Source organism: Emericellopsis atlantica, assembly GCF_019669845.1.
Source record: "Emericellopsis atlantica unplaced genomic scaffold F5Z01scaffold_8, whole genome shotgun sequence".
Classification (NCBI taxonomy): domain Eukaryota; kingdom Fungi; phylum Ascomycota; class Sordariomycetes; order Hypocreales; family Bionectriaceae; genus Emericellopsis; species Emericellopsis atlantica.
In genome coordinates this window covers 444,089-470,304 of record NW_025764710.1, presented here as the reverse complement: position 1 = coordinate 470,304, position 26,216 = coordinate 444,089, and the positions used below count along the sequence as shown (strand labels likewise).

Below are 26,216 nucleotides of genomic sequence, written 5' to 3'. Positions count from 1 at the left end.
TAAAGTCTAATTATTATGCCTCGTTTTGGATTCGCAAGAAGACATGGACCCTGTTGCTGAACCATGCGCATCCAGGGTCCCTTTGTCTGCTTCAAGTTCGCGGCTCGCCATGCACTCCGCATCGCGCCCGGCGTCGTTGGGGCAGAATTGTTGGTTGCAGTCTTGAAGATTCTTGGGCGTCCTCTGTGGAGGCCGTCCGCTGAGCCCGCTGAGCGGCTTCCCCATTGAGCGCGCGACAAGACAGCCACCTCCAAGCCTCCAGTCTTCCACGGGGGGAAAGCCGGGGAGAACGTGAGCTTGAAGCGAGCCACTACGAGCGGGCCATTTGTAAAGTTCGTGCTACTCGTGGCTAGGTAGCCTCCGTTGCCGGAAGTGGCGTCGTTGTGGCATGGGCGCCCATGATTTCAAATCGCCTTTCCAATCCTCCATGAGATAGTTACAAAGTCGTGCCCGTCATATAGTACGCAGATGGCAACGGCTGAACGCACTGCCGGATCACTGGATCAAGCGATCGTGCAGCATCGCCGTTTGCTCCCATTGTGCACAAATGAGGCTTCATCACACAGCCTCACCATCAGCCATCAGCCACCGCCAAATACCCGGCTGATTCCACATCATATACGAGTGATCAACCAGCATGAAAAGTACCTTATAATTATACAACGCTCTCCCAGAACGTTTCATTAATTATTCACTCGCGCGTATTCGGTGGCCAAAGTTCATTTCGTAGCCATTCACAGCGCAGCATCTTGGACAGACCGGACTAGACAAAGGTCTGGTCTTCACAGTGCGAGGCCTCCGCGGTTAAACATCTCCCCCCCCCTGCAAGCGCATCGTGCTGTGCTGGAACTCTGGAACATCCTGCACTGATCAGCGACAGAGGTGCTGGCAGCGCCGGGCGTCTGATTCAGCGCCATCCACCAGTGACCACCACTGCTGGGCCTGTCCGGAGGCCCTTCGTCCCGCTCAGGGTGGTCCAGTCTGCCTCTGCAACCAGCCAAGGAAAGGCCACTCCAGTCAATCCCGTCCGCCATCCAGCCTTTCTCCGCGTCGCTGCATCTGCATCTGCACTCCGCCTTCCCATCTTCCCAGCCTTCCTTCCAGTCTCCCCTTGCCATCTCCCATCGCTCTCGACACGCGCGGTCCTTTCGGTAGGCACTGCAGTCAGTATCCGTGGTCTCGCACGGAGAATCTACTCGACGACAATTGAATTCCCTCATCCAACGGTCTGCCGCCGCACGAGTTGAGGCGAATCCCACCCCTGGACCACATCACCACCGCAGTATCCGTACATCCGACCCAGTGGAGGCATCATTCGACCACGCAAACGGGAATCAACGTCCATCTCCAACCCAAATCTAGTACTCGACCTGGATGTGGCTGCCATAGCCATCGCCATTGCCTCGCCTGACCGCCCCGTCAGCATGCCTGCCGTCCAGGACTATGTGGGCGACGCCATCTGGCTCGTCGCTCGCGCTACCGCCGATGCCGCAACATCATCGACGACCCAATTGACTGGTGAGACTGGTCAACCTCAGGACGACGATCGCGGCAATCGCGATAAAAACTCGAGTTCGCCGCTCTTATTCTTCGTCGCACTGGGATTTGGCGTCGTATTCACCAACCTCTGGTAAGACACTCGGTGCCTGGCCGTTGGGCTGGGACGATGCTCAGCAGCGTACGGCTCCACGAATCCATCTTTTAACATTACATGTAGGATCATTGTTGGTGTGAAATACTGCTTTCGTTACAACGCCAGGAACCGGGCCATCCGCAACGGCGAAGACCCCGATCAGATCAACATGGAGAACATGCCTAACAGGCCGCATCGCAGGCGCCGCGAAAAGAAGCTTATGACGATTGACGAGGTCAATGAGAAGTTCCCGCTCACCAAGTACAAGGCATGGGTATCAGAGCGCGCGAGGGAAGGCCTGCCCACCGCTGGCGGTGTTGATGTTTCTGCGTCGCGAGCCAACAGCCTGCGCGACGCCGAGGGCATCCTACCAGCCATGTCAGATGATCGCACCTCGTTTGATCGCCATTCACAGACCAACGCCACCACGAATGCCGACACCACGGCCCCGGACCAGTTGCACACGGCCAATGATGACGAGAACGAGAAGCGGGACGCGACCGGAGCCGCAACGGAACCTGCCCCCGGAGAGACCTCTCGACGATCCGAGGCCGACAACAACCGACCCGAACTTCAGCGTATTACTAGCACGGGCGATGATGATGATGAAGACGACCACATTGACGCCGCTCTACCGCCCGAGGCACTGCAGGTCCCGGGCGACTCGTGCGCCATTTGCATCGAGCCACTGGAAGACGACGAGGATATTCGAGGCCTGACCTGCGGGCACGCATTCCACGCCGGGTGTGTCGACCCCTGGTTGACTAGTAGACGTGCGTGCTGCCCGCTGTGCAAGGCCGATTACTACACTCCCAAGCCACGACCCGCCAATGCTCCGAACGAGAACGCTAACGGCGCCCTGAACTTTGACGCCAGGCACAACTCTCGTCTAAACTTGCCTTCGAGGCTACGCAACGTGTTTGGCGCTCGTAACAACACTCCTGCGGATGCTACCGCGGCGACGGCTGGTCAGGAGGGTTCTCAGCAAGGCAGCCAGCAAGGCACCTTGTCTAGACTGGCGGGACGACGTCAACGCAGGAGGCGGGAGAATGCGTCGACTGATGCGGCACCTGAGGCACAGGCCGATGCTGCGACAGGAGCGGCCATGACAAATGCTGGCAACTCGCAAACACCAGAGGTCGTGGAGACCAGGAATGCAGGACTCTTGTCAGGCATGCGGTCAGCTCTGCGACGTGGGCAGCGACGAGACCATCAGGCCAGTGGACAGTCCGCGGGCACATCGGAGGAGTCCGCAGCCAACGTCACGCCGTCCCAGCTCGAGTCGGGGATACGCCCGAACAACCCATCGACATGATTCACGGGGCGCACTTTTGATATTTTCAGCAAGAATCCTTACATTGTTTATACACGCTCTCTTTCGCGGCACACAATTGTGACGCGTATACCTATCTATGAATGGGCAGGCTTGCCTCCTACGCACATCTGGTGCGACCTTTACCAGGAACCCTCATCCTTAGCTCTATTACACAACGACCGGCGCTTAGATTATGCGGTGCCTCTAGCTTGGGATTGAAACGTCTGTAACAATGCATTTTAAGGTGCGAGGGTTGATTCTGGGGCAAGCATGGCTTTTGTGTATGCGGAGCGTTGGAGTTGTCGGTTCAATAGCATTATGGATTCAATCGAGTATACATATTCACTCGGCAAAATCGCTATCGCTGGTGAACAAAATCTAGCTACCTATGGCTTAGTATTGTGTGACTCTTACACATTATAACGCTTATGGGCTGTATTTCTTACTCGATATTGGCACTACCGTTGACAAGGATATTGGCTGCTAAGACAGACCAGCGCTTGCGACTTTGTCGAGAGGATACGGTATTCACCACACTCGTGCTCTTTGTCTTTGATCTGGTACTTATCTACAGAAATGAACCTTTCGAGAAGCGGCCCCCAAAGTTGGCGCTCTTGCTGAGCAGCTCCTTTCTCTGCGTCGATCCTAACCGCCCGCCGAGGGCCATGTCCTTTTCCCGGTCGAAGCCTCGTTTACTCGGGTCGTCGTCGTCCTCATCGGCCTTGCCACTGTCCTTGCGCTGCTTTGTGTGTTCTTCCACAAGACTCCTCCCGCGACTCCCCTCGATATTCGCCGCGATTCGCCGGTTCCGCTCCTCCTGCTCCTTCTTCCGGACATTGGCGTCACCACCCGTGCCTCCCTCCTGCTGCGCCGCGCCCGAGGAGCGACCCAGGACCGCGTCCTGCAACCGTGCGAGTTTCTGCTCCGGCGTCTCTGTCCACATGGAGTTGACCTCGCCGTTACCGCCGCCGCTCTTGGCCCCGGCCGACTTGCCGGATGTGAATTTGCGGGCGCGGATCTTGGTGGTGTCGCGCTCGGTGAAGGGGCCGCCCGAGGGGGGAGGGGCGAGCATCCAGTCGTCGCGCTGGGGGGCTGCTTCTTCGTCGGTGGAAGGGGCCGGGGGCATGGAGGGGCCTATTATGGGAGCGCCCGAGGCGGAGGGAAGGGCGGGGCCATAGTCGTCTTCCGAGTCGGAGTCGGAGGAGTCGTCTTGGGTGGGAGGTTGTGCTGTTGGGGAGGTGGATGCGGGAGGTAGCGTAGGTCCTATTGAGGGTGCTGCTTCTGGCGCTGGTGCCGGCGGCGCAGGGCCGTAGTCATCATCTGAGCCATCTTCGAGGTCGATCTCGTCGGTGTTTGGGTTTGCGACAGGGCCAGTGGTGCGTTGGGCCTTGGAGGATGGAGAGCTGTCGTCGGGATCGGGCGTGTGTTTGCGCTTCTGCGGTGAAGGTGGGAGTTGGGGGCCAATTGATGACATCTTGCGAAGAGTTTGGGTGTGGCTTTTCGTGTCTCTTGCAAGGCCTCTTGTGCTGTGTCGTCAAAGTCGATGTGTGATGGAGATCAGGGGGACGCGACATGTAAAGTACGGACTTGGCGACGTCACTTTCGAGGTGGGCTGGGATCCACCACTCTAGGGGTCACGGTTAGTGAAGGGCGTCTGTGACGATCAAGACGCTCCAGAACAGATATGGCAGCAGCTTTCGAATCAGACACTTTTTCAATTATAAATTCGCATTATTCATTTGTTACTCTCATGACCCTGTCATCTGGCACGTCTCTTGTTATGACAGAGTTGTAAAGCCCGGCTAATATCCGGCCACGTCATCGCCTACGCAGCACTGCATGCCACCCACGTTAGAGCTCCACGTCTAGGCAGCGGATCTGCAGTGTGCACCGCCAGCTTACTACAGCTCCAGTCCAGCCTCGCACGAAGCCGACAGTAACCCGACATCACCTTGTGCGACGCATCTCTCGCCAGTCTTGGGCGATTGCCTAACAACCGGATAAAAAGCTAGACACGGCTCGCTTCCCTTGACCTGGCTCGCATCCCGCCAGGCATGACCTCGATACGATAAGAGCTCCAGAGGAGTGAGTGATGGGAAGCCATCCGCCAGCATGGCCGAACCCGAAGATACACCACAGGTCAATGACCCTCGCGCCGAGTCGAGCAGCGACAGCGAGTCCCTACACGGCGCCCCTGATCACGACGATGTCCCGCAATTGGAGTCGCACGCAGAGCCTGCGCCGCGCGAGCTCACAGACGTGGCTGTGAGGACGAAATCACAAGCCGGCGCACCTGAGGAGGGATCGGAAATGGGCTCCATTGATATGGGATCTGTCGAGGGCCTGCCGAGGAGAGTGGATAGTCCCATTGACTCTGTGCTGTCAGGGCCCGACGAGACACCATCCGTACAGGTACGCACACCCATCGTCCCATGGAAATACTCAAAGTGTCTAAACATCACAGGGCTCCGTCGTATCCTCCCTCGGGAGCAGCGTATTGCCGTCAGTCGCCTCGCGCCCTGGCCTCGGCAGTCCGACCCCTTCTTTCCGGCCCTTCGACCGACGCTTCAAATCGCGAATATCTTCCTCGGGAACATTGAGCCCTCGAGCCCAGTCGCCCGCCTTCCTCAGCCCACATAGCCGCCATGCTTCTCTCAGCTCCAACTTTGTACTCGACCAGTCGGAAACAGAGACGTCGTCACCGCCATGGGAGGTTGTCAGGTGGACGCGCCTAAAGAAGCTCAACGGGCAGGCCTTTTCCGAAGCTGGCAAACGAAACTTTGGCTCCCCAACTTGTCTGGCGGTCTCGGCGTCTATAGTGCTTGGGACATCAAAAGGGATCATCCTAATATTCGACTATAATCAGAACCTCAAGATGATTCTCGGGCCAGGGACAAAGGCAGTTGAGTCAGGGTCCATTACGTCGGTGGCCATCTCAGCAGATCATACGACGGTGGCGGGTGGACACGCGAATGGCAACATATTTACGTGGGATACGAGCCGCGCATCGAGACCTTTCTTGACCATCCCGCACCTGGACGAGTCACAGGCAGAGCAACGGACCGCAGATGGGCATGTCCCCAACGCAGCGGTGACGCACTTGGGCTTCCTGGGCACGAGGCACACGGCACTGGTGTCCGCGGACGAAAAGGGCATGGCATTCTCACACCTGGCGACGCGCGGGACCGGATCTTTAGGGCGCACCGTGAAGACAACCAGGATCCTGGGGCGCTACCCGAACGCGCCTATAGCGGCCGGCAAGTCTCTCAAACCAAGCACTGTGCTGGCGTTTTCGCCTCTGCCTCTCGGTAACGTCGAGCGCGCCACAGACACAATGGGGTTGACGGCGATGCTTACGCCCTACCTACTCGTCATCGTTTCGACTACGCCGGTGGCGCAAACGCAGCACAAGTCAGCGCGCCCCAAGGACATACAAGCGCATAGTCCAATGACCGGCTGCCTGGCTTGGTTCCCGGCCGTGAAGCTCAAGGTGCCCGATGCCCACACGGGCAGCGACGTGTCCCTGGTGAAGCTCGCCTACTGCTGGTCCAACGTGCTCACGGTACTCGACGTAGATGAGATTCCAGGCGAGGACAAGGACCAACCGTCGACATTGCGATTTAAAGCACGAAGCCGGTGGAAGTGCGAGGAGGCGATTGCCGCGGTGCAATGGCTTAGCCGCTCCGTCATTGTCGTCTTGACGCTTTCGCAGCGGCTGATTGTGCTGGAGGACCGCAGTATGCGGCAGACGGAAGCCTTCGACCTGATCCAGAAGCATGTTTACCATGTGGATCTGTTCTCACGCCAACTGCACGCCCTGGTCGAGCAACTGGACGAGGAGGATCCCACCATGCACGGCGTGGTGGGGGACGCCTTCTACATGAGCCTCAAAGCCTACAAGGGGAGGATATTCCTTTTGGGATTCGGCGATGTGTCCATAGGCGCACTGTCAAATTGGGCGGACCGCCTGATCGCCATTATGGAAAATGGCGATTATATTGCCGCCATCCAGTTAGCCACGTCCTACTACACAGGCGACGCGGACAAGCTCACCGTAGGGCTGCCTGAAGATACGGCGACACGGCAGGGCATGGTGCGCGACAAGATCATGGAAATCATGACCGCATCGCTGAAGTATGCTTTCAATCAGCGCGAGCAGTCTAGTGGTGACGCGGATAATCAGCAGATGAAGCAGCTTGCTGAAACTTGCTTCATTGCCTGCCAAAGTGTTGGCGACACGGACTACCTCTTTGACGAAATGTACGAGTGGTACGAGGAAGCCGGACTGGAGGGCATCTTTCTGGAAGCTCTCGAGCCCTATATTCTCGAGCGTACCATCACAATGGCGCCACCAACAGTTCTCAAAGACATGGTTTCTTACTATGTGTCCAAAGGGTGGGAAGGTCGTCTGGAAGAGATGATCTGTCACATGGAGACGGCGACGATGGACCTGGACCAGACAACGCTACTATGCAAGCAACATGGTCTGTACGACGCCTTGACATATGTATGGAACCAAGCGATCGGGGACTACATCACACCGATGATCGACCTGCTCACCCTCCTCATACCGTTCATCTCCAACGACGGCATGGCCGTGGACATTGGGGAAGACTACTTTGGTGTCAACGCGCTGAAGATATTCCCGTACCTGGCATACACCTGGACCGGCAGAATATACCCCAACGGCGAGCCCATGGACGAGGAGTCTGCTACAAAGGCCAAGGCGGAAATCTACTGGTTCCTCTTCTCCGGGAAGACCATTGCCTGGCCCAAGGAAGGTGGGCAGGAGTTTCTCACGCGGCCGCGCGACGAGGACCAGCCCTCTTTTCCCTATCTTCGACTGATTCTCAAGTTCGATGCCCCCAGCTTGCTCAGTGCCCTGAACGAAGCCTTTGAGGATAGCTTCCTCAACGACTCGACGGACAAGCATATCAACGGCAACAGGATGGAAATGCCCGAGGAGCAGATATTCGGGCAAACGATCAATCGCCAATATGTCATGTCGATTCTACTCGACGTCATGAACCCAAATGACTTTGCGCCCGAGGATACCATCTACCTGGATATGTTCGTTGCGCGAAATCTGCCCAAATTCCAGCAGTATCTCTTATTCTCGGGATCGACCCTTTCCAAGGTGCTGAATGGGCTGTGCAACTATCCCGGCGACGACCTGGCCGAGGACGCGCAGCTCAGCGCGGAGTACCTGTTGTCTGTGTACCGTCCCTCCGACATGGCCGAGTTGATGCCCTTGTTCAAACGAGCGGGCTTCTACCGAATCTTGAAGAGGACGTACAAGTCGGAGCAGCAATACGGCAAGCTGATTGAGACGTATTTCGAGGACCCGGAAGAGCAAGACGCGGTGTTTGAGTGTATCACCAGCTGCCTCCGTAAACAGAGCGGACTCAGCAATCGTCAGCTGAATGAGGTCATGGAGGTGGTCCGCCACCATGCGAGGGACTTGCTTGAAATTGACCCTGAGCGGACGGCGCGGACACTCGCCAGTCACGGGCACGAGCTTCACCTGACCGTACTAGAGTCGGCTGACGACGCACAGGAGCTGCGGTACGGATTCCTCAAGGCCTTGCTTGAGCCAAACAGCTCGGGCAAGGAAGATCGAGAGAGCCCGAATCGCGATCTCATCGAGAAGTATGTCCAGCTCATGTGCACGTATGAGCCATCTCACGTATCGGAGTACGTGGGCGTGGTGCAGTCTGCCAATCTCCGTCTCGACAAGTTGCTGCCTACCATGGAAGAGACAGGTGTGATCGACGCTGCCGTCGTCCTGATGGCACAAGACGGTCAAATCAAGGAGGCCATGGATCGCCTAGTGAAGCACTTGGGCAGTCTCGAGTCTGCCCTGCAGGGTCTCCTGGGCGGCACAAGCGGTAGAACCGAGTCGTACATGGTACCGTCTGCCACGGAAGAGTTGCTGGTCGGGCTGCAGAATTATGTGCACGTTGGCATCTGGCTCTGTCAAGGCCAGACCAAGACGTCTAAGCGAGTCAATGTCGTGTCGAAGAAGCAGCAGCAAAAACGGGCGGACATGCTGTCCGCTGACGAGCAGCTCTGGCTGAGCCTCATTGATGCCTGTGTGCAGATCACCAGGCGTCTGTCGCCCACGATCGCGGCCTTGGCCGACCAAGCCGACACTGTTGACGAGATAGACGGGGACCGACTCTTGGCTCTGCTGCGATCGCTCGTGCAACACACTTTCACGTCCCTATTGACAGCCACATCTAGCCACGCCGGCTCTCTCAAACCCGGATCCAAGCTCATATCGAACGCTGCTTCCAACTTGTCCTTCCTTCGTATTCTGCGGGCTTTTCTGACCCAGGCCGCCGCCGAGTCACCCAACCTGGCCGACTTGCGAGGTGTGCTGGCATCCATTTTCGCTGCCTACGCGTACGAAGAGTCGATCCTCAAGCTGTCCAACCGCCTGCTCGAGCGGAGCCTGTACGTCAACGTCCAGCAGGCCGTGCAACTGCGTCAACGCGGCTGGCGGCCCAGGGGCTCCACGTGCGAAGCCTGTGGTCGCCGGGTCTGGGGCCCGGGTGTCCCTGGCGGCGCCGTCTTCGACGCATGGGAGGATAAACAGACGCACGACGAGGAGAAGCGCAGAGAGCGAAAGGCGCGTGCATATGAGCGTGCCAAAGGCAGCAGCGGCTCCGTTGTCGATGCTGGTGGGAAGGGGAAGGGTAAGAGCCTTGCCCCCCGGCCCTCGAGTATGCTCCTCGAGCAGGAGAATCCCAAGGCGGCGGAGGTTGAACCCGAGGCGAAGAAGGAAGTGTTGGGCCCGCTCGTCGTGCTGGCTTGTCGGCATGTGTATCATCAGGTCTGTCTGGACGCGGTGCAAGATAGACAAGGGGACGGCGGGCGTGAGAGGGAGTACAAGTGTCCGATAGACGGATGAGCGGTGTAACGTAGATAACTGCGAATTTGAGGCATAGCGAATGTACGCATGCTATTGAGTCAATGACGATGCTGATGTTTGAATGTCGATTCTCGTCCATTTCGCCCTGAAGGTTCATGACATCATCAGGGTCCTGGTCTCCTCTCACTCAAGATGGGAGATTCACATTCATCGCCAACTGTCCCTCTCGAGCCAACCCTCCTCGAGCAATTCTATCCTCAGCTACTACCCCATGCGCTTCATCCTTCGCATCTGTCATTCCGGTGCCAACAGACCCCTTGCATTGCTCCAGGGACGCTTGTTCACGACATCAGCCTCCCTCTCAAGGGACTCATCCACCAAGATGAGCTGGATGGACTCATGGTCCCGGCCGTCCAAGTCCCAAGCTACACCTGCGCCCTACTATCTACTCTCCAATGGCGAGAACACGCCTTACTGTCGGTCCTGTGGACGGGTCATTGGGCAGCGCAGGACGAACAACACCACCTCTTCCACCACTACGAAGGACCCTGCACCAGTCAAGTATTGCTCCGCACGATGTCGGGGGAGCAAAGTCGGCAAACTCGACAGGGACATTGAAAGTGCCTTTGTCAAGTTCTTACAAGGTGAGGAGAGCATGCAAGACAAGCAGCCGGGAAAGGGGGGCAAGAAGAAAGCCAACAAGGGTGACACGCGCGTGTTAGTGTCCATGGGCACGATTGAGCAGTACATGTTTCAACACCACGCGCAACAAGAAGAAGAAGGCACATCCAAGGCATCTGAGCCCTCGGTCTCGGAAGACGAGGCACTGAGCACGCCGTACAACACGGATGGCACGCTCAAGGGAGCGGAGGACGACGATGTCGACGGGGACATCCTGGCGCGACTGTCTATACGCAGCGGCACGCGTATCCGTCCTGCGCAGGACGTGTCGCAGGTCAACGGCAGCGTGGGCGGGGAGAAGGGCCGGGCGGAGAGGATCGTGGAGACGGAGGAGATGGTGGAGAAGAGGAAGAGTGGGCAGCGGAAGGCGAAGGAGAGGGAGATGGTGCGGTGTGCGGCGAGGCGAGGCGTCGCGTTTGGGCTGCTGGTCAAGGATGGTGATCAAGAGGAGGGTCGGAGGAGGAAGTGTGAGGCTGTCATGGGTGGGAAGGTTGTTGAGCCGAGCTTTGCAAAGGGGGATTGGGCGATACGATGGAGGGAGGAGGTCTAGGCTGTTTGTTCATGATATCTCGACCAAGACATGCCCTTGTTCTGCTTACCCTGTACATGCACGCCCCACCACCGCGACGCGCTCCTCAACGTCACTTCGCATTGCCCATCTCCCATTGTTGAGCATCACAAACACCGCCCAACCCAATGTAGACAATGGCGTCCATCTCGTCGGACGACGACGAGGAATACCTCTCCTCCGACCACTCATCGCCATCGCCTCCTCGCCAGCCGAGCCAGAACTTCTTCGCGCCCCCCTTCTACGGGCGCCCGCCTACGCCGCTGCCACCGTCCCCTTCCTTGACCTCGCTTCTGCGCCCGTCGCGACCAACGACACCCGACGCCTCGGACGATGACGCGCTCGCCGCCGTGGTCCCCCGCGCAGCCCCCAAAGTTCCGACATACGAGTACTACGGCTTCGTGCTCTACCTGTTCAGCAGCCTCGCATTCCTCATCTACCTTCTGTGGGCCTACCTGCCCAGCCCCTTTCTGCATGTGCTGGGGATCTACTACTATCCCAACCGCTGGTGGGCTCTCGCCGTGCCCGCCTTTCTCGTCATGACGGTGGTCTACATCTTTGTCGCGCTGGCGCTCTACAATACCGAGATGCTCACGCTGCCGCTCGGGGACGTGGAGACGGTCGTGGACGGCGCCGGGCAGATTGCCGTGATCGACAGCCAGGGGCGGCTCATGGTGGGAAAGAACAAGGGCAGAGGGGAGAAGAAGGTGGATGAGGATGGCAACATGAGGTGGAGGGAGGTGTGGAGTGAGAGTACAGATGCGGTCTTGGACGTGCCACTCGGAGGAGTGTGCGAAGTCCTCTATGGCGAAGGGAGAAGCGACGTCGCCACGGATGGGGTTTTTGATCTTGCGGACAATTGACTGTCTTTTGTTGCAATGGCACCATTAAGGGTAGCATGGCGTTCAGGATCTTGATACAGGCGGGCTGTAGGATGTCCGCCGCCCGTGGTCCGAGCGACCATACAATTGGACTTTTTGGAATCAAAGGATCGCATGTCAGCTCTTGAGGCCCTCTGCACACCGTTCTGAGTGTATACTATCATTCGCTGCTATCCCTTAGTGGGTACCTTACTGAGTCTAGCTCGTCTATTCTCTCCATGTCGGGAAAGAGAGGCTCGTCCAGACCGGACGCCCCAGATATCGTGAGGTCGAGGAGCGACTGATCGCTGTCAAGCGTGTCCAAGTAGTCGCACGAATTCATTATATCTGTGCAGTGGCTTTGACTCATGTCCGACTGAGACCAAGGCGTAGGTGATATAGGAGACTGGATGTGAGTGCCTTCTGGTGACCGAGGCCTGGTTGGGAGAGGGACGTCTTCCGCTGGAGGCGTCTGGAGCGTTGCATCGAATTTGGTCAAAGAGGCGGCATCAAAGCACGAGCCGGGAAGGCAATGAACAGCATCATGATCGACGAGAGCGTTGTGAAGCTGTAGGAGAGCGAGGGTTGAAGTATGAGCCAGCTGCATGTCCATCGAGGCTTGTCCCGTTGACACCCGCTTTGGCCACCGTAGCGGTGTGATCATGGAGAGAATAAGCTTGCTACATAACGTGTCAGCACTGAACGAAGAAGGGTGGTGTTCTCGGGTGACGTACTGGTAGTAGATCTGGAGAACGTTGCGGTGGACAAGAATGCATGGTAGGACAGACTCGTCAGCGTCTGGACATGTGGAAGGTTGCAACACCTCTGGAAGATGGAGTCGCCAATTGTCCAACCCAGCGTGGCCCACCATGCGTCCATCGTCGAACGAAGCGGTCTGCTTCCGTGACCACGTCTCGGGAGGAGAAGCCGCCGGAGAAGACGGATAGGCCCGCCCGTTGGAGAGGTCATCCTCTCGCTCCACAGACAGCATCAAGCGGATCAACTGCACGGAGAAGATGGACGTGGCCGTTCTCTTCCCAAGCTCCTCTGCCGAGGAAAGATTGCTCACACCAGACCGGAGGCCAACATTGTAGTCGGCCAGGGTGAGTATCCCCACATCCGATGTCTGGAGCTGGATCCGGGGTTGTCGTTGCTGCGACAGCGCAAGAAGCCTGTCCCGTACAACGCAACCCCACCAGCATCGTCTCCGAATCGTCTGTTGCCGCTGTGTCAGAGTCGACCTTGGACGTGGCTGTCGATGCAGACCGAGGTGGAGAGCGAGGGACACAGCGAGGCCGACCCAGTGCCAGCCGTCCTTGTCCTCGCCGACCTGGCCCTTCCAGTACGACATGAGTAGGAAGGTTTGGACCAGAACCAGGTTGTCTTTCTCGATGTCCAAGGAGTACAGCGCTCGGGCGCGGGAGAATGCTTCTCTCCGGGCTTTTCCGCGCGAGGTGTAGCCGAGGCGCGTAAGAACGGCCACAGGGGCACATGTCGTGGCGGCGAAGAGCATGGCTTGGAAGAGGAGGATGGAGAAGCAGTGCTGACCGGCGTCAAGAGGTGTCCCTGGACTATGGAAGTGGGTACGGTACATATCCCAGAACTCGGTCTCGTCGATGAAGGGCATGTGCGGGTGGATGTAATCAAAGTAGGATAGGAGTAGTTGATCGAGTATATGCTTGTCAGGGAAGTGGAAGCATCCTTTGTTCTGTAGATAGGCAAGGTCTTCGCTTGAGAGGCCCGATAGATCGCAATGGACAAAATACGGCGCCGACCATAATCCAGGGGCTCCAAGGTCGACAGTTGGTACTTGCAGAGATGGGATGTCAATGGACTCAAGCTGACAGGCCATATTTTCATCCTCGATGGAGGCCGTCAGGACTTCATGTTGCTTCCCAGTAGATGATGGATGATCCTTTGCGTTGTCTCCGAGCGTTCCGAGCTCACCATGATGTACTGCAAGGTCCATGTCCTCGGAGATGGATGCACTCTCTCGAGGACTTGATACAGGTTGCCTTGCTCTTCTCCTCTGCCTGGCGCATGGCGCACAGTCCTGTATGCTGTCCAGACGACAATTGGTGCATGGCGCCCCGTGAGGGGCTACATCGCAACGGACCTTTCTGCGTCGGCAATGGAGACAAGCGACTCTGGCCCGTTTTGTGCGAGATTTCGTCGGTTGTTGGGCGGATTTGACGTGGTGCACGGCGGCAGTTGCTGTTGGCGAGGATTGGAGTTGTTCAAGGCATATCAAGACAGGATCCGACTCTGTGTCCATGTTGTCGTTCATCCAGTCTGTATCACACTCTGGGTCCAGTCGAGAGCAGACGGCTTCCTCAGCCTTAGTAGTCATACGAGCCGAGGCTCATAGCTAAATACGATGCTATGGATCAGACATGAATGATTCGGTTCCGACTTGAGCATTGAATCGACGATGCTATGCAAGGAGTTTGTGACCTCCCGAGTTCCGGTGGAAGCATTGACTGTACCCTTGCCAAGGATATTGCCTGCTACGTACAATGATTACTGGCTTGGCGAAACGCGGGGTTATTAAACATTTTGCGGGGCCCCAGGTTTTTGGGGACGTATAAGCGGATGATCAACCCCCAGTCATTCATGACTACATATGTCCGGTGGAATCATCTTGTTGCCAGTCTCCGGCGGATCAACATTCAACATCACCGGGCCACTGAACTGGGCATTGGCCATGGCGCCTCCGAGGGTATCAACGGCTTGTGCACGATGTCGGAGGCAAAAGCTCAAGGTGAGTAGTCTGTCTTGATGTCACGCACTGCATGTAGACTAATCTCAAGTCGTTGCAGTGCGATGCTACCAAGCCATGCACAATGTGCGTCCGCTCGGGTGCTGTTTGTCAGCCCCGGCAGGTGCACCAGTCGAAATCCACGTCAAGACAAGGAGAAGAGTCTCGACAGCGCCGTCGTGGCCAACGGGTGACGCCCATGTCGCCACAGCCCTCCCGGACCACAGCATCCGCATCCGGAAGCCAGGTGTCACCGAATGACCGACAAACGGCCCCTGACTCAGTCGAGAGTCTGCCCTTTGGGGCTTCAAGTAATCGGTCCGCCATCTCGCTGGCCATGAATATGTATCAGAGCCTGGGGACACGAGCACCGACCAAGGACTCCGCGATCCCCGGGACGCCGGCTCCGCCCCGTGTCTCCGTCTGGACGCTTCGGTCCATACGGATGCCCCCCCGCTCCGTCATGGAGACCCTCCTCTGTCTCTACTTTGAGAAGATGCATTGGTTCATCTGGATCTTCCATGAGCCAACGTTCATGGCGCAAGCACAGGCCATTCTTTCCGCAGAATCATGGACGCGCCAGGATATGCGGAAAGTCGTGGTCACGCTCACAGTCGCGGCCCTGGGCCTAAAGTGCGCCCTTCAGAACACGTCCCCTCAAGGCCGGCGTTTGCTGGCGTCCATCTCTTCTGACCCGTATAATCTTGTTGAGCAGCTGGTTGGCGAGGTGCGGCTGCACTTGCTCGACCTGCTCGACGATGCCTGCATCGAGACCGTCCAAGTGACAGTCCTTCTGGGAGCCTTCTACATCTTCCATGGTTCACCAAGCCTTGCCTGGTCTACCATTGGCATGTCTGTCCGAACAGCATACGGTTCGGCCCTACACTGCGTATCCGAGGACGAGCCAGAGGACTCGGTAGCTACGCAGGTGCGCCGACGATGCTGGAATCATGTCACGGTCGCGGACACGTTTGCATCCCAGATATACGGACGGCCGGCGTCCATTGACCCGGCCTTTTCTGCGCTCTTGCCGCTGACGCAGATGGACGATACTGTTCTTCCCGGTCTCGGAGATCGATCGAATGGCCCGGTGACAGCGCTGACGTTTCACTGGCTCAAGTATAAGCTGTACGAGATTATACGAGAGACCATCTCGACCTTTCGACTACTACGACCGCGCAGTCCCATGTCGATGCAAGATTTACAAGGTCTCATTGACGCTGTGCAGCGCATTGATCGTCGTCTCAAGGACTGGACCAAATCACTCCCATCCCCATTCGACGAGAGCAACGGAGTATTCAACGCCAACGACGACCAAGAGACCGAGACATTTGCTTCGCCATGTCCAAGATTCTTTGAGCCCCAAAGCAGTAGCGATGCAGCCGCCGAGGACATGGACCCAGCGCTTCGCCAGCTTCGGTTTCAAGCCTGGCTTCTGCAGGACACGTACAATGCCGCCGTGGTCCTCGCCCATCGTCCCCTTCTCGAGTATCGTCTCTCGGCCGACTACCGCCGCACCGTACTTCCGCAACATGTGGCGGACCTTGTCCACCGCTCCTTTGACGTCTCCATCAAGGCCGCGCTCAACATCTCCAAGACGCCCGTGATGCAGTTTGAGCACGAGTTCTGCCTGGCTTTCATCTTCATACACTTGTTTACCGCTGGTGTGATGTTATGCATACCACCCACGACACATCCACACAGCAGCATGGCACACGAGGCCAAGGCGGGCGTGTTCCGGATCATCCAGGCGGCCAAGGCGTTGCGGTCCCACAGCCAGGTGGCGAGGCACGCGGAGCAGTTGCTGAGTGATCTGCTCAAACAAAGTCTGTACCGCGAAGTGGACCTAGCCTTCCAAGAGGATAATAGGCCAAGTGAAGCGGATCCCGTCATGACGGACAAGGCCAGCACGCACAAGAGCAGGGGTGATACTCCCGTGGCGCCTCATACGGCGTCGGCGGCGGATACATCACACGTGTTTGTACAGCCACCTGCTGCTGGTTCCCACGGGATTGCGGAGGCATGGACCGACGAAACATATCTCATGAATACGGACGTGTCCTATCTTCAGCCCCTGGACCTACCGTTAGATGAAGCATTTGGTGCTTTTGGACAAGGTGATATGCCCCTCGTTTGTGTTGATGTATTGAGGCTGACATGGCATAGCCATGTTTAATTTGGCTCCAGATGATTCTTTGAACAGTTGGGGGTGGGGAAGAGGGTTTATGTGACTGTCTTCTAAAGCCGTGCCGTTGGCATCTCTGTCCTCCTTCTCGTCCTCTCTCCATCACGCAGTTCCCTCCTGAGCATCTTGCCACTCGGACTCTTGGGCACCTCCGCCACAAACTCCACGCCGCCCCTTAATGCCTTTTGTTTGGACTTGTGCTTCGCTACCCATGCCACCAGTTGCGCCGCGGCCGCGGTGTGCGAGACGCCACAATCCTTCCGCAGGACGACAAGTGCTTTGGGTACCTCGCCCGAGCGCTCGTTGGGCACTGGTATGACGGCACAGTCGGCGACGATGGGATGCGCCAATAGATGCCCTTCGAGCTCGGCGGGCGCCACTTGGTAGCCAGAGACCTTGATCAGTTCCTTGGTCCTGTCCACAACAAAGAGATGCGGATCCCTGGTGTCGGGGTGCCGTCGAATCTCGACCTCGTCGCCTGTACGGAGCCATCCGTCCGGAGAGAACGTGTCCCGCGTGGCCTCCTCTCGTCTATAGTAGCCCAGCGCAATCTGAGGCCCCTTGACATGAAGTTCGCCTGGCGTATTCAGTGTCGTGACCTCGGTTCCATCACGGGCCACAATGCGGACTTGCACCCCAGGGATGATGCAGCCGCTGGAACCGTCAAAGACAGTGCCTGGGTGCGAAGCAATGACGGTCGGCGCTTCTGTCATGCCGTAGCCTTGGCCCAGCGTCACATTGGGGTATCGCTGTCGGACGGCCTCCGTTAGTTCCTGTGTCAGGGGTGCCGCGCCGCAATAGATGCGTCGAACGGAAGGAAGGTCGAAAGTCTGGGCATCTTTGGCGAGCGCACTCTGCTGTGCGAGGCTGATCAGAATGGGTGGGACGACGTAGAGAAGTGTCATTTGGAATCTCTGCACCGCGCGGATCAAGTCCATGAGCTCAAACTTGGCCATGGTGACGACTGTGTCGCCACGAAAAGCGGCAACGTGCGCCATGAGGACAACGGAGTAGATGTGGGACTGTGGTAGCACACCGAGGATCACGTCTCGGTCCTCCTGGGGGCGAAAGGTGGATTCGTAGAGTGTCATCTGGAGGATGTTGGCGATGATGTTGAAGTGGCTGACCATGACACCCTTGGGGGTCCCCGATGTGCCGGACGAGTAACAGAGGTAGGCCACCTGACGACGACCCTGGCCCCTGACCCATGGAGTGCGCGGTATGCTGGGGAGCTGACGACCTTTGCTGATGAGGTCCTCGATGCTAGTAAAGTCCTGGGGTGCGGTATGTGTGGGCATCTCGTCTCCAGGGATGGGAATGAGGAACACGTTTTCTCTTGGAACACGGGCCAGATCGGCGGCTTCACAGGCTGTGTCCAGCTTGGACGGGCATGTGAAGAGAGCAAGGGATCCCGAGTCTTGGAGCTGCGAGGCGAGCTCGGAGGCCAGAAACGCGGCGTTGGCTGGTGATACGACGCCATTCATGTGGAGGACGGCCCAGGCAATGGTAGGCGTATGGATCTACCACCAAGTCAGTACGCTCGCTCTGCTGTGAGGTCAGTAATGATGGATGTTGTTCTCACATTGTTCACCGCAAAGACGCTCACCACGCGGTCAAACACGTGCCCGGAATCAACGTTGACATGGAGATGGGCAGCAAGCCCTGCCGCGAGCCATTCAATGCGCTGTCGCGTCTCGTGCACGCTGTACCCGAAGCCCTCGACACTATCGACGAAAGGGTTGGGGGAATGGGCGCAGCTCCAAGGCCGATATTGATCATCGAATACAAAGTCTGTCAGACAGATATCATCCGGGATGTCTGTATCGTTCAACTTTGGTAGCCAAGGGGGAGTGTAGGTGAGCATGATGTGTTGTTATTGAGGGGAGATCTGAAAGAGACTTGGTCTGGCGAGAACTTGTGAACGCAATATCTTGACGCCTTGCCTGGACTTGGGTAATGTCTCAAGTCTTTCATCCTTTTTAAGTCCTTTAGTATTTACAGCCCTTCATGTCAAGTTCTTACATGTACTGGCAGTTGAGGTGCATCATCTTCCGAGCAGCTTCCGGTGGAAGTGGGAATGATCACCATCCGGTTCCGAGCACTAGTCTAGTGCTTCCGATGCGACCACCACTATGTTTATTCCTAGCTCGAATGCGTTGAAGAACAACAAATGAGCGACTCCTATCGTCTTCCCCGCATTTCCCCAGCTGGGGTGCATGATGGGGGTCTTTAGTTCCTCGCAACTCAGCCCCCAAACTAGGGCCACAATCTCCAGACGTCCACCGGAGGCATGGCCTGCATCAAGTCTCCCTGCTACTCCGAATCTGCTGGGTTTGATCTATATAAGCCAGGCGAAGCGAATGGCACCCTCGTGAAGTAGAGAGTCTTAGAGAAACTACATGCAGATCACCTTCTCGCACTTCAACATGTCCAAGTCCATCACCTCTGTCGAACCTAGCCCATTGGCTACCGCCAAAGAGCATGCCAGCACCGACATGAATTATCCGCCCGAGGTGGCGGCGTTGATGAAGGAGTTCACCGGTGCCAAGTATACCAAGCTCATGCGTAAGCTTGACATGCGACTTATCCCGATTGTGAGTATACTTGACCTTATCATGTTCGTCAATGCTGACGCTGCGTTCCCAACGTAGATTGCCATCTTGTACCTCCTTGCTTACTTGGATCGGTATGCTGCCTTTTGATTGCCTATCCGAGTGGCCATGTACTTTACTAACCTCTGTTCAGTGGCAATATTGCCAACGCTCGGCTGGCTGGTCTCGAGGAGGATCTCGGCATGGAAGGCGACCAGTATAATGTTGCCCTGACCATCTTCTTCGTCTCCTACATCGTCTTCGAGGTACCTGCCAACATGGCCCTCAAGTACCTATCACCACGCATCTGGAGTATGTCTATTGGAACTGGGAACCCCATGCGATAGCCGTGAGACGCAGCAAGCTGACGTGTCATTCAGTCACACTGATTGCCGTGTCCTGGGGACTTGTCATGACTCTCATGGGTCTTGTTCACAACTACGAGGGTCTACTGGCGGCACGGTTCATGTTGGGCGTGCCAGAAGCTGGAATATTTCCTGCCGCCGCATACTACATCACGATATGGTACTCACGACACGAGGCCATGTATCGGACGGCACTCTTCTATGCCACTGCTTCTTTAGCGTACGTATCTCTTGACGCAGACACCAATCTGAGCTAGGTATCATAGTCCAGAGATCGTTGCTGACCGCAAGCCTAGTGGCGCCTTTTCCGGCCTTCTTGCGTATGCCATCACACTCATGGACGGCATAGGCGGTCTTGCCGGATGGCAGTGGATCTTTATCCTTGAGGGTATACTGACTGCCTTGTGCGGCTCCATGGCGTACTTCACCATCTACAACGGCCCCGACTCGGTCTCGTGGCTCACAGATGAAGAGAAGGCGTACATCAAGGTGAAGCTGGCGTATGACGGCAACAGGTCAGGCATGGGCGCCTCAGAGGAAGGGTCCAAGAAGAAGTATATCAAAGACGCCTTTTGCGACTGGCAGGTGAGTGCGACACATTCTTCAGCATCACGTCGTCTTGGTGTTCTACCACGAAGAAGCTAACCGTGATATCTAGGTCTATCTCAGCGTCGTCATCTATTTGGGCATCTCCGTCTCAACATATGGCATTGTCTTTGGCCTTCCCACCATTGTGTCCACCCTCGTAAGTCAATCCCCATGTCTCACCGCCCAGAAATTGTCCAATTGATCATGACCTCGTCCAGGGATATACCGACCGTGCTGCCCAGCTCATGACGATCCCCCCCTACGTTACAGCCTGCATCCTCACCATCGTCGTCGCTCACCTTTCCGACCGACTCAAACGCCGAGGCTACTTCATCGCTGGCTCCCTGGCTTTTGCTCTCGTAGGCTTCATCATTGCCATCACGACGGCAGGACATGCGAACCTGGCGGGTGTTACGTATGCAGGTTGCTTCATTGCCTGTTGTGGATTCTTCCCAGCTTTCCCAGGCGTCATTTCCTGGCTTGCGAACAACCTCGCGGGGCCGTACAAGCGCGCCATTGCCATGTCGCTACAAATCTGTAAGAGATCTCCCTACAATACTCCTTTGAGTGAAGGAAAATTTGGTTACTCATCATCGTCCTCGTCGCAGCATTGGGCAATACCGGCGGGCTTATTGGATCCAATATCTACCTGGCGCGAGAGAAGCCACGGTACACGACAGGCTACGGTATCTCGATCGGGTTTATTAGCTTGGCCATTGTGGCGACGGGTGTCATGATGGCCGTCCTGTCTTTGAAGAACAAGAAACGGGACCGGTATGTTGAGCAGAAAGGGGGTCCGGACGGCGTGGTGGACCAGCACGGTGATGTCGCGTTGACAGAGATGGGTGACAAAAGTCCCCTTTTCAGATACACGCTGTGATGTGGAGCATGCATCTCGGGAACGCGTGGAAGAAGAGAGAGCTTACTCTAATTAGCTTGGGTTTCTAATCTTGTTGAGTATCAGAACACACTTGTTTGTCATGTACTAAGGAGTACTACTGTTTAGCTTTGTGATTTGTCTCATGGGACAGCCATTGGAAAGAAGACTGAGGCAATCTGCTGAGCTAGGCCAGGTTGACTATTCAGGAGAGGTGGGTGGTAAAGAAGTGGCCGTTCTTGGACGGTACCGGGTAGTCTCGCTCGGGTGGTGTGAATCCACGTCTGTGGGTGCCAGGCTGGCCAATTGAACATATGGTGGGGTCATTGACACCAACGCTAGCTTCCTCTTGGACAACCATACTTTTTTTCTACATGGACACTTCCTTGTGACAATCCTCCCCCGACCATCATTCGCTTCCCATCGCCATGGCGCCTGCAAACCCCAAGTCTGGGGGCCCAGCATCCTCTGCTCGTGACGTTTTCAAGCTCCTCACCCGAGGTTCCAACCGAAAACCAGCACCGGCGAGCACAGCGGTCCTCCCATCCGCTGGCGCAAAGGCGAATCCCCAACTCTACCACGACGAAGTTCGAGGCCACAAACGCAAGCGACCGAGCCAAGATGCCGAAGCACCCGTTGCCGAAGAACTGCCCGTCGTAGACTTTTTCGCGCCCAAGCAGGACGAGGCCAAGGTCGACAAGAAGAAGCCCAAGCGCCAGCCCAGTCCGGAGCGGAAGCCAGTGCAGCTGCTGAGCAGCGATGAGTGTCGCCACGTGCTCAAGTCGCACCGTATCAAGGTGACACTCATGTACAAGCCCGCCGAGCCACAGACGGTGAAAAAGTCGAAAAAGAAGAAGAGCAAGGTCGAGGACGAATTTGAGGAGCTAGTGGCGCAAAGCAAGAAGGACGAGAAGAAGCAGCTGAATCCGCAGCCGCTGGAATCTTTCTCTCAGTTGAGGAGTCAATATGGCCTCTCGAGAGGGGTGGCGGAGAATCTGGTGCATCAGGGATTCCGAGAGCCGACAGAGGTACAACTAGGCAGTCTACCCACGCTCCTGGACCCGACTGTCGCGCTGCAGGAAGAGTCAGGACTACAGGATGGTGTAGACTTCATGGCCGTCGCACCGACAGGAAGCGGCAAGACAATCAGTTTCCTGATTGCTGCGATCAACAACATCACACGGCGGAGAGAGAAGGGGGGAAAGCACGGGCTAGAGGCTGTCATTGTGGCACCGACAAGGGAGCTCGTGCATCAGATCGTCAACGAGGGCAACAAGCTTGTACAAGGGACAGGTCTCAAGGTCGCGGGCATGCGAAGAGGCACAAAGCCGGTCATTGAGGAGGTCGACCCCCCGGAAGACGACCCGGAGGATGAGGACGAAGGTGAGGCAGCGGACTCTGAGTCTGACGAAGACGACGCGGCGCCGAAACAGAAGAAGACTACCTATGCGGACATACTCGTCACCACGCCAGGCCTTCTCATCAAATTCCTCTCCAAGCAGAAAAAGACACTGTCCACTGTCAAAGACCTCATCCTCGACGAGGCCGATGTGCTTCTCGACCCCTTGTTCCGCGACCAAACGCTCTCGCTGTGGACCTCTTGCACCAATCCATCCCTACGATTATCGTTCTGGTCTGCTACCATGGGCTCTAACATTGAGACGCTCGTCACCTCCACCATTCAGACCCGAGCAAAGTCACTCGAGACGACCCCTAAACCGCTGGTCCGCCTGGTCGTCGGCTTGAAGGACACTGCTGTGCCCAACGTCACGCACAAACTCCTCTTTACAGGCAACGAGGCAGGAAAGCTCCTTGCCATCCGCTCCTTGATCCGTCCCACCGCCAAGGACGACATCAAGATCCGCCTGCCCTTCCTCGTCTTCACCGAGACCATTGAGCGCGCGACAGCCCTGCACGACGAGCTACGGTACGACATTCCCGTCTCCGCCGGCGGCTCCGGCCGCATCGCAGCACTCCACTCTGGTCTCAACGACGCCGCGCGCTCGGCTATTGTGCGCAAGTTCCGGGCGGGCGAGATCTGGCTGCTCATCACCACCGACCTGCTCGCCCGCGGACTGGACTTTCGGGGCGTCAACGGCGTCGTCAACTACGACGTGCCCACCAGCGCGGCGTCCTACATCCACCGCTCTGGCCGGACGGGGCGGGCTGGTCGCGAAGGCGGCATCGCCGTTACCATGTGGACGCACGACGACATTCCCATCCTCAAGACCGTGGCCAACGTCATTGTGGCGAGCGAGCGGCAGGCGGGTATGCACAAGGAGGAGGAGAGTGCCGTGCCCAAGTGGCTGCTCGAACGGCTGCCGGACGTGAGCAAGGAGGAGCGGAAAAAGTTGAAGAAGAGCGGGAAGAGGAAGACGGACCACAAGATTACGAGCACGAGTGGCGTGGAGAGGCAGAAGGAGAATAACCGCAAGGGAGCGATTGAGGCGAGTAAGAAGAGGAAGAAGGAGAGTAAGGGGGAAGCTGTGAATGAGGAATGGGGTGGCTTTGACGACTAGACAGTGAGAGCGAAGTTTTCATCATTGGTTGATTATTAGCTATATATTCGTCATGACAGCCCAGCTATCCGTCTATATTTGGTTCAAGACACACTGGTGATGATACATATTATACATGGTACACAGAGGGGGTATCACTTCTTCTTGTCGCCGTCGTGAGCATCGCCATCTTGCTTCGCCGTGTCACTGCCGCTGATCTTCCTCTCTTCCGCGGACAAGCTGACAACATTCTTCAAACTGCCGAAACTCAAACAGTCGCTGATTCTCTGGGCGCCCGAGAACAGCATCACCAGCCTCTCAACGCCGCAGCCCCAGCCACCCGTCGGTGGGAGAGCATAGTCGAGGGCTTTGAGAAAGTTGGAGTCGAGTGGTGATGTCTCGCCATCGACATCCGTCTCAATCTGCGAGCCGTTGTCGGGATCAGCCACGGCCTCGTCGGGTTCCTGGAAGCCAATCTCGCCATCCGGCAAATTGACCATCTTCTGATGGTTCGCAAGCTTCGTCCTCTGCGCCTCGGGGTCGTTCTCCTCTTCGTACATGTTGGCCAGCTCGCGACCGCCGACAAAGAGTTCGGCACGGGCCGAGACGAGCTGAAAGGTTTTCTCGCAGAGGAAGCTCTTGGACAGCGGTGACATGCAGGACGGATGATGCGTGATGAAGATGGGCTGCTTGAACGAGAGTGGCTCAATGTACACAGCCGCGAGGCGGTCGAGGAGTTTGGGGAGCGTGGTGGGCGTCTCGCCGGGAAGATTGATGTTGCGTAGCTTGAGGACGGCGAGCAGCTCAGGCAGAGCGTTTTCCGAGCTCAGCTTGGGCAACCGCAGACCAAGCGCCTCTTCGAGCGCCGGCACAAACTCGACCTGGCGGAAAGGACGCTTATAGGCCTCCAGATCGACGGGAGGGAGGGACGTGAGTTGCGTCTTGATGAGCTCGCTCGACTTGGCAGCCAGGTTGTAGATGAGCTCCTCGGTCTCCTTGATCAGGTCGGCCAAGTTGGTGTATGCGCTGTAGAACTCGCACATGGTGAATTCGGGGTTGTGCGTGGCGTCAATGCCTTCATTGCGGAACGCTGGGCCAATCTCAAAGACCCTGTCGATGCCGCCGACGACGAGACGCTTGAGCCACAGCTCCGGTGCGATGCGCATCGCGAGGTCCCGGTTCTTGAACTCGGTCGCGTGCGTCACAAAGGGCCGCGCCGTGGCGCCGCCAGCATTCTCCGAGAGGATCGGCGTCTGCGCCTCCAAGAAGCGTTTGGACCAGAAATGCTCGCGCATGCCGCGGGTGATCTCAGCCCGCAGACGGAGTATGTCTGTGGACTCTTGGTTGACGAGCATGTCGACATGGCGCTCCTGCATCCTCGTCTTGGCATCCGAGAGTTGCTCAGGGATCTGCTCCATGGCCGGGGACAGGAGCTCGGGCAGATCGACAGCCTTGAGCGTCATTTCTCCCGAGTGGGTCACACTCTTGCGGCCGGTCACCGCGATGTGATCGCCCACTTGGACCAGATTGCGGAACAGCTTGAAGCGCTGCTTTGAGAGAATCTTTTCAGTCATGACGCCGGCGTTGACCATGATCTGGACCTTTTGGTACTCGTTGACAATATCGATAAACATCAACTTGGACCCAGAGACGCGCTTGCGACGCACGCGACCCATAATGGTGACCTCCTCCTCGTCACCGAGGCTATCGAAGCGCTCCTGGAACTCGGCAGGAGTGAGTCGAGGCTTGTCGTCGCAGGATAGGAGACGCGGCCAAGGGGTGTCAAACAGACCGGTGCCCTCGGGGTTCTCATCGTGCTGCGCTTTGCGTAGATCCGCAATGCGCTGCTTTTTGAACGCAGAGACGCGCTCCGAGTGAGAAGAGCCAAGACTGGAGTCGGGCTCGTCCGAGTAGTTGCGGAGGGTGTTCCCAAAGGGCCGGGCCCCTACTGTTAAGGGGAGCCGGGCATTATGTATGTGTGTTCGTACAGACCGACTGGCCAGTCGAAGGCAGTTCGCGTAGGTCATGACGCCTGAATTGTCAGCCGCCAGTCAGGTCGAATGGGCTGCAAAGGAAGCAAGGTGGACGGAGAAGATCAGACAAAGGCGTGTTATAATCACACACGGCAAGCCGTATCAATCGCAGCGGTTCTGAAGCGAGAATGCAAGTTCATCATGAAAAGGGAGTGGTGTGGTAGGGCAGTGCGACTTACAAGCATAGTGAATGCGTGGATTTGCGACACCAGTCAAGGTGGCCGATCCAAGAGGAGCTGGAGATGGTGATAGTGGAAGGATGTTGAGCTTGTAGGAGAGAATTGCATTGCTTGTGTCAGTTTTTCAAATTGCTGCTAATTAGCTTCAGTGGGGTTGGAGTGTACCGTGGATTTGCCGGTCAGTGGTATTGGCCTACCCGGGGCTCTCATA

The 26,216-nt window shown here is 57.0% G+C and overlaps 9 protein-coding genes across 9 annotated transcripts; 5 read left to right on the top strand and 4 right to left on the bottom strand.

Moving 5' to 3' along the window:
- The first annotated feature begins 1,322 nt into the window (after positions 1-1,322).
- On the top strand, positions 1,323-3,232 carry F5Z01DRAFT_533049 (uncharacterized protein). Its single transcript, XM_046260473.1, has 2 exons — positions 1,323-1,630; positions 1,718-3,232. Exons 1-2 carry the CDS (start codon positions 1,425-1,427, stop codon positions 2,946-2,948), a joined length of 1,437 nt encoding a protein of 478 aa, XP_046119934.1. The 5' UTR covers positions 1,323-1,424; the 3' UTR covers positions 2,949-3,232.
- On the bottom strand, positions 3,233-4,861 carry F5Z01DRAFT_533028 (uncharacterized protein). The gene has a single exon (XM_046260472.1). It carries the CDS (start codon positions 4,420-4,422, stop codon positions 3,517-3,519), a length of 906 nt encoding a protein of 301 aa, XP_046119933.1. The 5' UTR covers positions 4,423-4,861; the 3' UTR covers positions 3,233-3,516.
- A 199-nt stretch (positions 4,862-5,060) lies between these two features.
- F5Z01DRAFT_619278 (Golgi CORVET complex core vacuolar protein 8-domain-containing protein) lies at positions 5,061-11,934 on the top strand (the record flags this gene model as incomplete). The annotated part of the gene is made up of 4 exons (XM_046261082.1): positions 5,061-5,360; positions 5,413-9,842; positions 10,176-10,224; positions 11,206-11,934. The coding sequence occupies 4 exons, from the start codon at positions 5,061-5,063 to the stop codon at positions 11,932-11,934; spliced, it is 5,508 nt and encodes a 1,835-aa protein (XP_046119932.1).
- A 178-nt stretch (positions 11,935-12,112) lies between these two features.
- Positions 12,113-14,218, bottom strand: F5Z01DRAFT_619184 (fungal-specific transcription factor domain-containing protein; the record flags this gene model as incomplete). The annotated part of the gene is made up of 3 exons (XM_046261072.1): positions 12,113-12,611; positions 12,666-13,950; positions 14,044-14,218. The coding sequence occupies 3 exons, from the start codon at positions 14,216-14,218 to the stop codon at positions 12,113-12,115; spliced, it is 1,959 nt and encodes a 652-aa protein (XP_046119931.1).
- A 350-nt stretch (positions 14,219-14,568) lies between these two features.
- F5Z01DRAFT_532937 (uncharacterized protein) lies at positions 14,569-17,074 on the top strand. Its single transcript, XM_046260470.1, has 3 exons — positions 14,569-14,692; positions 14,751-16,806; positions 16,856-17,074. The coding sequence occupies exons 1-3, from the start codon at positions 14,636-14,638 to the stop codon at positions 16,918-16,920; spliced, it is 2,178 nt and encodes a 725-aa protein (XP_046119930.1). The 5' UTR covers positions 14,569-14,635; the 3' UTR covers positions 16,921-17,074.
- F5Z01DRAFT_532953 (uncharacterized protein) lies at positions 16,897-18,914 on the bottom strand. Its single transcript, XM_046260471.1, has 2 exons — positions 18,457-18,914; positions 16,897-18,394 (listed from the first exon to the last, which is right to left on the bottom strand). The coding sequence occupies exons 1-2, from the start codon at positions 18,736-18,738 to the stop codon at positions 16,928-16,930; spliced, it is 1,749 nt and encodes a 582-aa protein (XP_046119929.1). The 5' UTR covers positions 18,739-18,914; the 3' UTR covers positions 16,897-16,927.
- Positions 18,915-19,300: 386 nt separating this feature from the next.
- On the top strand, positions 19,301-21,498 carry F5Z01DRAFT_742396 (major facilitator superfamily domain-containing protein; the record flags this gene model as incomplete). Its single annotated transcript, XM_046266873.1, has 7 exons — positions 19,301-19,521; positions 19,620-19,777; positions 19,846-20,050; positions 20,127-20,415; positions 20,489-20,575; positions 20,637-21,000; positions 21,027-21,498. The coding sequence occupies 7 exons, from the start codon at positions 19,301-19,303 to the stop codon at positions 21,296-21,298; spliced, it is 1,596 nt and encodes a 531-aa protein (XP_046119928.1). The 3' UTR covers positions 21,299-21,498.
- A 189-nt stretch (positions 21,499-21,687) lies between these two features.
- On the top strand, positions 21,688-23,836 carry F5Z01DRAFT_650776 (P-loop containing nucleoside triphosphate hydrolase protein). The gene has a single exon (XM_046263191.1). The coding sequence runs from the start codon at positions 21,724-21,726 to the stop codon at positions 23,812-23,814; it is 2,091 nt and encodes a 696-aa protein (XP_046119927.1). The 5' UTR covers positions 21,688-21,723; the 3' UTR covers positions 23,815-23,836.
- Positions 23,837-26,114, bottom strand: F5Z01DRAFT_650775 (putative lysyl-tRNA synthetase). Its single transcript, XM_046263190.1, has 2 exons — positions 26,006-26,114; positions 23,837-25,825 (listed from the first exon to the last, which is right to left on the bottom strand). The coding sequence occupies exon 2, from the start codon at positions 25,818-25,820 to the stop codon at positions 23,949-23,951; it is 1,872 nt and encodes a 623-aa protein (XP_046119926.1). The 5' UTR covers positions 25,821-25,825; positions 26,006-26,114; the 3' UTR covers positions 23,837-23,948.
- Positions 26,115-26,216: the final 102 nt, after the last annotated feature.

Coding starts and splice junctions, on each gene's coding strand:
- F5Z01DRAFT_533049 (XM_046260473.1), top strand. CDS start 1,425: ATGCCTGCCGTCCAGGACTATGTGGGCGACGCCATCTGGCTCGTCGCT. Junction 1,631..1,717: donor GTCGTATTCACCAACCTCTG/GTAAGACACTCG, acceptor CATTACATGTAG/GATCATTGTTGGTGTGAAAT.
- F5Z01DRAFT_533028 (XM_046260472.1), bottom strand. CDS start 4,422: ATGTCATCAATTGGCCCCCAACTCCCACCTTCACCGCAGAAGCGCAAA.
- F5Z01DRAFT_532937 (XM_046260470.1), top strand. CDS start 14,636: ATGGCGCCTCCGAGGGTATCAACGGCTTGTGCACGATGTCGGAGGCAA. Junction 14,693..14,750: donor GTCGGAGGCAAAAGCTCAAG/GTGAGTAGTCTG, acceptor AAGTCGTTGCAG/TGCGATGCTACCAAGCCATG. Junction 16,807..16,855: donor ATTTGGTGCTTTTGGACAAG/GTGATATGCCCC, acceptor GACATGGCATAG/CCATGTTTAATTTGGCTCCA.
- F5Z01DRAFT_532953 (XM_046260471.1), bottom strand. CDS start 18,738: ATGCTCACCTACACTCCCCCTTGGCTACCAAAGTTGAACGATACAGAC. Junction 18,395..18,456: donor GCGTCTTTGCGGTGAACAAT/GTGAGAACAACA, acceptor ACTTGGTGGTAG/ATCCATACGCCTACCATTGC.
- F5Z01DRAFT_650776 (XM_046263191.1), top strand. CDS start 21,724: ATGGCGCCTGCAAACCCCAAGTCTGGGGGCCCAGCATCCTCTGCTCGT.
- F5Z01DRAFT_650775 (XM_046263190.1), bottom strand. CDS start 25,820: ATGACCTACGCGAACTGCCTTCGACTGGCCAGTCGGTCTGTACGAACA.